This window comes from Chrysemys picta, chromosome 1, assembly GCF_011386835.1.
Source record: "Chrysemys picta bellii isolate R12L10 chromosome 1, ASM1138683v2, whole genome shotgun sequence".
NCBI classification, from domain to species: domain Eukaryota; kingdom Metazoa; phylum Chordata; order Testudines; family Emydidae; genus Chrysemys; species Chrysemys picta.
The window spans coordinates 357,307,201-357,316,757 of NC_088791.1; the positions used below are offsets into that span (position 1 = coordinate 357,307,201).

Below are 9,557 nucleotides of genomic sequence, written 5' to 3' on the forward strand. Positions count from 1 at the left end.
GAGAAGACTGAGAGGGGACATGACAACTGTTTTCAAATACTTAAAAGGTTGTTACAAGTAGAAGGGAAAAAATTGTTCTCCTTAACTTCTGATGATAGGACAAGAAGCAATGGACTTAAATTGCAGCAAGGGCGGTTTAGGTTGGACATTAGGAAAAACTTCCTAACTGTCAGGGTGGTTAAGCACCGGAATAAATTGCCTAGGGAGGTTGTGGAATCTCCGTCATTGGAGATTTTTAAGAGCAGGTTAGACAAATACCTGTCAGGGATGTTATAGATGGTGCTGGTCCTGCTATGAGTGCAGGGGACTCGACGTGATGACCTCTCAAGATCCCTTCCAGTTCTATGATTATATGATTCTATTATTACCTGTGAAGGGCCCAACACAAGGGGACCTGAAATGCAGCAGGGCTTCTGGATGCTTCCATAACACAAATAATGATCATAAATAATCAGCACAATAATTCAGCCAAATCAGGGCCTAGCCCCACTTCGCCTTTAGCTACAGATGAAGGTCAAAACATGCCTGCCAGCTACAGAGTGTTAGTAACTTGAATACAGGTGGACATGGTGCCCCTCTTGGGCTCAGACAGGAGAATTTGTTCACTCTCATTCCAGTGGTCAAAAACCCAGGTGCTCTGCACCAGAGAAAAAGCCCTGTCCGAGGAGCAGGCAGTGAGTTCAGCTATGGCAGGGGTGGCCAACCTGTGTCTCCGGAGCCACATGCAACTCTTCAGGAGTTAATATGTGGCTCCTTGTATAGGCACCGACTCTGGGGCTGGGGCTACAGGTGCGAACTTTCCAATGTGCCGGGGGGTGCTCACTGCTCAACCCCTAGTTCTGCCACAGGCCCTACCCCCACTCCACCCACTTGGTGTGATGGAGAGACTGTGGTTACAGCAGGGAGGTCAGGACTCCTGGGTTCTGTCTGTCATTCTGCCACTCAATCTGTGTGTGACCTTCGCTACTATCCAGCTAGCCTAGGCATTTGCAGGGTATCCGACCCTATGGTGATCTAGGCACTATCCCTAGTTTCCTTACTAATCAGCTAGAATTTTTAAATATACACAAATGCACAGAGCAGTTAATTCCTCTCTGACTCAGTGGAGAGCCCAAGAGTTCTCGTCTCCCTTTGGGAAGGTTCCTTAATTACTGTTTACTCCTTAAGCTGGATAAAGAGCACAGAAGCCCAGACAGGCTGGTCTCCAACCTGTTTACATCCAGATGCTCACCTCCCCCCTAGAGGCTGAACAAACCCCACTGGGACTGCATCCAGCTATATTATAAACAGTGCACACCCCTGTGCTGGCTCTTGGCGTGGGATACTGCTGCAGATGCTGTGGTGAGACAGGTGTGGGACACGACTACCTGAGGATTCACAGGTACCCATCTCTTGCTTCTTGACACACGCGGTACAACATGGGCATGATGGAATAGAGAATAGATCTGTTTTTCTTTCCACTCTGTACAGCCATTAAATATCACAGGGCCTTTCCCACAGGGGATGAGTTTATTCCAGTATCATGGGTCAAAGCCTCACGCTTTGCTGTGCATCCCCGCCCACCCTGGCTGAAGGCCTCCAGCCCTGAGGTGGCTGCATTTTAGTGGCACAGGGGATCCTTCATGATGAAATAAGTTAGTAGATGTACAGTACAAATCCAAATTCTGAGGCTGTGGCCTGTACTTTACTCAGGCTGCACGGAAGCAAAATTCCCCTTGGAGAAAGATCTGAGTAAAGACCTTGTGTAACCTCCTCCTCTTGCATTTCAGGGTTCTGGCTGTTAATGGGGAGAGGGGTGGCTGTTACCTGACTTTTATCTACTGGGAAGTATGGAGGTGCTAGGGCGCCTCACTGGAACAATTTAAACAATTTTTTAGCATGGGCAAGACATCTTCAATACTAAATTCAATTGAGAAGTCAACTGAACTGTTATGCCTGAACTTTCAAAAAACAATTCAGCCGGCAGCCGACACCCAGCGTGGGAAATTTCAGTCCAAAGGGTTAAAGTTTGACAAACTTAGAAATAACTGAAAATGAGGTTTTCTAATTGAAGGTGTCACACAGCCATAACTGACGGCGGTGCCATCAGCAGCACTTACAATGGTCGATCCATTTATGAATCCAATTCTGCTAAGCTCTTTGCTCCAATAATGTTGGTGTCAAAAAGGCCAAATATGATTAATGTAACAAATTTTCTTTTATAAGTGTTATACATTCAGTCTTTCGATAGAACTGAATGTTCCCTTGTTCGTGTGTTATGAGATGGAGTAAACATAAATGCCTGATCTACTTTCTTAATTAATAGTTTCATAGGGTTCAATCTCAGATCTTAGATCATCCATTCTGACATCCTGTATAACACAGGCCATTACATTTCACCTGGTTACCCCAGTATTGAGCCCAATGACTTGTGTTAGACTGAGACCGGGTGTAGACTAGGATTTTACATCATTGAATCATAGAGCCACAGGGTGAGTAGGGGCCGCAAGTGTCATCTAGTTTAGCCTGCTGCTGGATGGAGGATTTGTTGCATCTAAACCATCCAGGACAGATGGCTCCAGCCTTCTTTGGAAAACTGTGAGCGAAGGAGCTTCCACAATCTCCCGAATCACCTGTTCCATTGACCTCCTGTTTGGACAGGTATGATGTTTTTCATTAAATTACATCTAAATCTGCTATGCTGGAGATCGAATTCTTTTCCCGCCTTCTGTGGTAAGACAGAACAACTTTTCTCCACCTTTTCATTGGCAACCTTTCCAGTATCTGAAGATCACTGTCATGTCCCCTCTTAATCGTCTCTTTTCCAAACTAAACACACCCAGTTCCTCCAGCCTTTACACATATGGCTCATATTCCATCCCTTGGATCAGCTTTGTCTTTCGACTCTGGGTCCTTTCCAGTTTCTCTCCATCCTTCCTCTACATTGGTCACCAAAACTGGACCCAGTGCTCCAGCTGAGGCCTCACCAGTGCTGAGTATCACAGAGTCATAGAATGACAGAGATTAGGCTCATGAGGTTATCTAGTCCAACCCCCTGTTAAACGTAGGATCTACCGTGAGAGAGGCATATTTCAGCTCCCATGTCTTGCATGCTATACCTCTCATAATGCAACCCAAACTGTATTTTCTGTTTTTCCAATAGCAAAAAATTCCACACCCTTGAGAGATGAAGCTATATGAAATTAATCTCAGTGTAGACAGCACAAGGGAAGGGGAGGAATTGTTCTATCGACCTAGCTACCCCCTTTCCTGGAGGTGGATTTCCCACACTGACGGGAGAACCCCTACAGTCAGTGTAGGTAGTGTCTACACAGAAGCTCTCGCATTTTAAGTGTAGACAAGCCCTCAAGCAGATCTTCCAGAAAAGGCATCCAGTCTGGATCTGCAGACATGGGGAGTTGGAGAATCCACCACTTTCCTTCACAGTTTATTCCAATAGTTAATCACCCTCAGAGCTAAAAATTTGCAATTGAAATTTGTCTTACTTGGGCTTTCCTCTGTCTTTCTCTGCTATATTATAGAGCCCATTATTACCCATGGATTTCTCCCCATGAAAGTCTCCGTTTGATCGTCCTTTTTATAATATAAATAGATGAAGCTCTTTATGTCTCTCACTATTGGGCATTTCTGCAGCCTCCAATCCTTTTTGTGGCTCTTTTCTGCACCCTCCTAATTTTTCAACATCCTTTTTGAAATGTGGACCCCACAACTGGACACAGTCAGTTTCACCAATGCCATGTGCAGAGGTAATATCCTTTCATTGCTCCAACTCAGCACTCCCCCATTTATACAACAAGGATCACATCAGCCCTTTTGGCCACAGCATCACACTTGGAGCTCACAATGAGTTGGTTGTCCACAGAGACCTCTAAATCCTTTTCAGTGTCCCTGCATTCATAATACAGTGTCCTCGTCTGTTGATCGGGCCTGCAATCTTTCCTAATGCAGAACAAAACTATTCCTTGAACACATCTATCAATGTCTTTAACGTCCCTTATCAATTTTCATAACTTCCGATTTGTATTGATTGCTATCTATTTTTTCCTTTTCCTATTTGTTATATATTGCTCCCAACCTACCAACTGCTGACTTGATTTTGTCACTGAAACGGGTTTTTAGCCAAAGCTATTTAATAAACTCTTCTTAATGCATTCCCGGTTGTCACTCCCATTTTTGTCTAAATATTTTCTCCCAATCAGTTTTTTCTGATAATGTCCATCATAGAATCATACATTCATAGAATAGCAGGGTTGGAAGGGACCTCAGGAGGTCATCTAGTCCCACCCCCTGCTCAAAGCAGGACCATTCCCCAACTAAATCATCCCAGCCAGGGCTTTGTCAAGCCTGACCTTAAAAACTTCTAAGGAAGGAGATTCCACCACCTCCCTAGGGAACACATTCCAGTGCTTCACCACCCTCCTAGTGAAAACGTTTTTCCTAATATCCAACCTAAACCTCCCCCACGGCAACTTGAGACCATTACTCCTTGTCCTTGTTCTGTCAGCTCTGGGGAATTAGCTCCTCTGAAGCACTGAGCAGCTGTTTGTCAATGACACCAAGGTATTTTCCCTGTGGTGTGTTCTAATTGGGATGTTTTCCCTGGTATACCTTTTGGACAGGGCTGGCTCCAGGGTTTTGGCCGCCCCAAGCAGCCAAACAAACAAACAAACAAAAAAGCCACAATTGCGATCTGTGGCGGCAATTAGGCGGGAGGTCCTTCGCTCCGAGCAGGAGTGAGGGACCATCCGCGGAATTGCAGCCGAACAGCTGGACGTGCCGCCCCTCTCCGAAGTGGCCACCCCAAGCAGCTGCTTGGTAAGCTGGTGCCTGGAGCCGGCCCTGGTTTTGGCAAAGGTTTGGTGTTTTTTGCACTCTCACATTTTGAGGAACGGGGTATATGGAAAACGGCCCACTACAGTGGCTATCTAGCCTGGCTCGTGTTTCCTGCTTGTGCCTGTTAAGGTTTCCCACACCATGATGTGTAGGAATGGGCATTATCTGGGTCAGTTCTTCATAATTCATTTCTCAGAATAATGAAAATATCATTTTTCAGTGTGTGAAGAGCGACCAATCTGCTTCACCAATGAGAAAAGCCCCAGTAGTGCACGTAATGTCTCATATTCACATTGTCTCTCCATCCAGGAATTACCTTAGTGCTTGGGCACACACAGGAAGTCAGGAGAACCGACGATACATGCAGAAGACACTGTTCTTCCTCCAAGTTGGACACCTTCTCCCCTCCTGCATGTCAGATTCCAACACAACCGACTTCACCAACCCCTCCACCTTCATCCTGCTGGGCATTCCTGGCCTGGAGGCAGCCCATGTCTGGATCTCCATCCCCTTCTGCACCATTTATGCCATAGCTGTCATGGGGAACTTCACCATCCTATTCATTGTCAAGATGGAGCCGAGCCTCCATGGACCCATGTACTATTTCCTCTGCATGCTGGCCATCACCGATCTTTTATTGTCTACGTCCACCATTCCCAGAACACTGAGCATCTTCTGGTTCAATTCCAGGGAGATCGATTTCAGTGCCTGCCTCACCCAGATGTACTTTATTCAGTGCTTCTCAGTGATGGCATCTGGGATCCTTGTGGCCATGGCTTTTGATCGCTACATCGCCATTTGTGATCCCTTGAGACATTCCACCACCCTGACAAACCACAGGGTGGCCAAGATTGGCCTGGCACTGTTGTTGCGCAGCAGCATGCTCGTAATGCCCAATCCCATTCTGGCGAGGCAGTGGCCATATTGCAGAACCAACATCATCCCCCACACATACTGCGAGGGCATAGCTGTGTTGAAGCTGGCCTGTGCAGACATACGCATCAGTAGTTACTACGCCCTCTCTTTGGCATTCTTAGTAACTGCTCTGGATGTGTTTTCTATCACAGTGTCCTATATCCAGATCCTCAGGGCCATCTTCAGCCTCCCCACAAAGGACGCCCGGCTCAAGGCTTTTAGGACCTGTGGCTCCCACCTCTTTGTCTTCTTAACCTTTTACATCCCATCTTTGTTCTCCAACCTCACGCACCGGTTTGGGCAGAATGTCCCCCTGCACCTCCACGTTCTCACTGCTAACATGTACCTCTTGTTGCCCCCCATGCTGAACCCCATCATCTACGGGGTGTGGACCAAACAAATCAGAAACAGACTGTTCCAGTTCTTCACTCATAAAGGGACTTAAAGTTCTCTCCTTATGCTCGGGCTCTCAGACCGAGATCCATGCAGAGCTGGCTGGTGCATGGTGCTGCACCCTCTTCCCTGAATCACTGACTGGACAGTCAAAGAGACATAAACATTTTCCTGATCTTAGTGTGCAGTGTCAGCGTTAGAACCTGGGGAATTAGTCTATGTAGAACTCATTGGGTTGCCACCTTTCTTATTTCTGGTAATGGACCCCCAAATCCCCATGCTGTACCCCCACCTCTTCTGCCAAGGCTCTGTCCCTGTTCCTCCTCTTTCCATCATATTTTGCTCCTCTACTCCCTACCCCTGTGACACACTGGATCATTTTCACCTCCCTTACCCACCCCCAGCTGCAAGGGAGTTGTTTCAGGTTTTGGTTGGGGTGACCACCCTAACTGTTATTCCTGGGGCTACTTAGGGTCTTGAAAACTCTAGTTTTTTTGGCAGATAACTTAGCAAAATTTGTGGCAGGAGCAGTGTATCTAATTCTACTATAAAAGAGAGAAAATTAAATAAATACTAGACCCACTCCACTCTAATACTAACATGTTCTCACATCTTGTGGCAAGTCACATAAGGGACACTGGTTAGGTTTAAAATTTATATATATATATATATACTATTGTTTATTACCCAGTCTGCCCCTCCCTCAATGCACCAGCCCCTTTTCATGAGCAGATTTCCCTTACAGAAAGGTAGATTTTAAGTGGTTATAAGTAATAAGTGAACAGATCAATGTAGATTCCTCAAGAAATAAAACAAAATCACAATCTGAGTTCTATAAACTAGACAGGATTTGAGTCAACCCATGTCTCACCCTAATGGTACAAACAGTTTCCCAATCCTCCATACACAGCCTGGGATTTCTTCTTTCCAGCCTGGGACCTCCTGCCCAGTCAGAGTCTTTCATAATGTCTTCCCTGTGGATGGAAATTAATTTTTTTAAAAACAAAAGCCCCCAGTACAGATAGTGGGAAAGTTCAGGCACAAGAGGGAGTCCAGTTTTACATGAGCTGGTCACACATCCTTTCATGCTTCGATGTGTCTTTGTAGGGACCCTTATCCATATTCTGGCTAGAACGTCCACAGTTAAGTCCATCAGATGGGGATAAATTTCTTCCATTATAGCCCATTATGTTCATGGAGGGGCCACCAGCTTGAATAATCCGTTCACAATATGCTGTCCAGACTGGATGTAAACTACCTTGTGGGAACTACCACAAGAGCAAACACATTTGAAATACTGGTACATAGTCAATGTTCATTACTTTAGGTACAAAAATGATACATGCATAAAAATAGGGTAATGATATTCAGCAAATCAAACATTTCCATTGATATATTACATGATATACAGAGGAGAAAAGCAAGCTGGGGTACATAGCAAAGGACGATGAACGAGTGTTTTCCCCGCTACCCATCACACACGCTGAAACTATCGCTCTCTCACTTTCCTTGTTCAGCAAGTGTCACCTGCACCCATAAATTACTGGGCAGGCACAAGCTAAAGGGGAGGACACATGACCTCTCCACATGACTCTTCCTTGCCTCACCCCCAGCCTCGCCCCCCCCCCATCTTCTTCTGCCATTTAAAGTTGCCAGGTACCCGGTTTTCAACAGGAAAAGGGGATCTGGCAGTGTCTAGGTACTGCAGGGTGGAGGGAAACCTGGGGTCATTAACCCATGGCAGCCTGTGCTGCCTCCTACCTGCAGGCCGGCTCCTTCTCAGGCTGTAGGAGCTCCCATCCCAGCCCCAGGCAGAGGGAGCCCAGCTGGACATGGGCAGGTACTGAGAAGGACAACAGAAATTACGAGGGTTATGGAACAGCTTCCACATGAGGAGAGATTAATAAGACTGGGACTTTTCAACTTGGAAAAGAAACGACTAAGGGGGGGATATGATAGAGGTCTATAAAATCATAACTGGTGTGGAAAATTTGAATAAGGAAGTGTTATTCACTACTTCTTATAAGACAAAAACTAGGGGTCACCCACTAAGTTCTTCTAAGCTGTGTGACTATGCAGCAGGCTACCAAAGGCCGTGCAGGATGGGGAAAGCACCCCTCCCCCAGCCCAGCACCTCTCCCTGGCCCCAAGCTGCTGCACCGAGAGAGAGCTGGGGTGCGTCTTCTCTCTCTGCCACAGCCCAGGTGTAGCCTATAGGGCTCACCTGCTTGCTTGCTTATATATCATAGATTCATAGATTCTAGGACCGGAAGAGACCTCGAGAGGTCATCGAGTCCAGTCCCCTGCCCGCATGGCAGGACCAAATATTGTCTAGATCATCCCCGATAGACATTTATCTAACCTACTCTTAAATATCTCCAGAGATGGAGATTCCACAACCTCCCTAGGCAATTTATTCCAATGTTTAACCACCCTGACAGTTAGGAACTTTTTCCTAATGTCCAACCTAAACCCCCCTTGCTGCAGTTTAAGCCCATTCCTTCTTGTTCTAGGGGGATTCTATCCTTAGAGGCTAAGGTGAACAAGTTTTCTCCCTCCTCCTTATGACACCCTTTTAGATATCTGAAAACTGCTATCATGTCCCCTCTCAGTCTTCTCTTTTCCAAACTAAACAAACCCAATTCTTTCAGCCTTCATTCATAGGTCATGTTCTCAAGACCTTTAATCATTCTTGTTGCTCTTCTCTGGACCCTCTCCAATTTCTCCACATCTTTCTTGAAATGCAGTGCCCAGAACTGGACACAATACTCCAGCTGAGGCCTAACCAGAGCAGAGTAGAGCGGAAGAATGACTTCTCATGTCTTGCTCACAACACACCTGTTAATACATCCCAGAATCATGTTTCCTTTTTTTGCAACAGCCACCAAGATAAAGAAGTATGGGTTGGATGAATGGACTGTAAGGTGGATAGAAAGCTGGCTAGATCGTCGGGCTCAACGGGTAATGATCAATGGCTCCATGTCTAGTTGGCAGCCGGTTTCAAGCGGAGTGCCCCAAGTGTCAGTCCTGGGGCCGGTTTTGTTTAATATCTTTATTTATGATCTGGAGGATGGTGTGGACTGCACTCTCTGCAAGTTTGCAGATGACACTAAACTTGGAGGCGTGGTAGATACACTAGAGGGTAGGGATTGGATACAGAGGGACCTAGACAAATTAGAGGATAGAGCCAAAAAAAACCTGATGAGGTTCAACAAGGACAAGTGCAGAGTCCTGCACTTAGGACGGAAGAATCCCATGCACTGCTACAGACTAGGGACCGAATGGCTAGGTAGCAGTTCTGCAGAAAAGGACCTAGGGGTCACAGTGGACGAGAAGCTGGAGATGAGTCAACAGTGTGCTCTTGTTGCCAAGAAGGCTAACGGCATTTTGGGCTGTATAAGTAGGGCCATTGCCAG

At 46.3% G+C, this 9,557-nt stretch overlaps 1 protein-coding gene across 1 annotated transcript; it reads left to right on the forward strand.

The window, feature by feature from the left end:
• Window positions 1-5,245: 5,245 nt before the first annotated feature.
• On the forward strand, window positions 5,246-6,193 carry LOC135972566 (olfactory receptor 52B2-like). Its single transcript, XM_065551027.1, has one exon. It carries the CDS (start codon window positions 5,246-5,248, stop codon window positions 6,191-6,193), a length of 948 nt encoding a protein of 315 aa, XP_065407099.1.
• Window positions 6,194-9,557: the final 3,364 nt, after the last annotated feature.

Coding starts and splice junctions, on each gene's coding strand:
- LOC135972566 (XM_065551027.1), top strand. CDS start 5,246: ATGTCAGATTCCAACACAACCGACTTCACCAACCCCTCCACCTTCATC.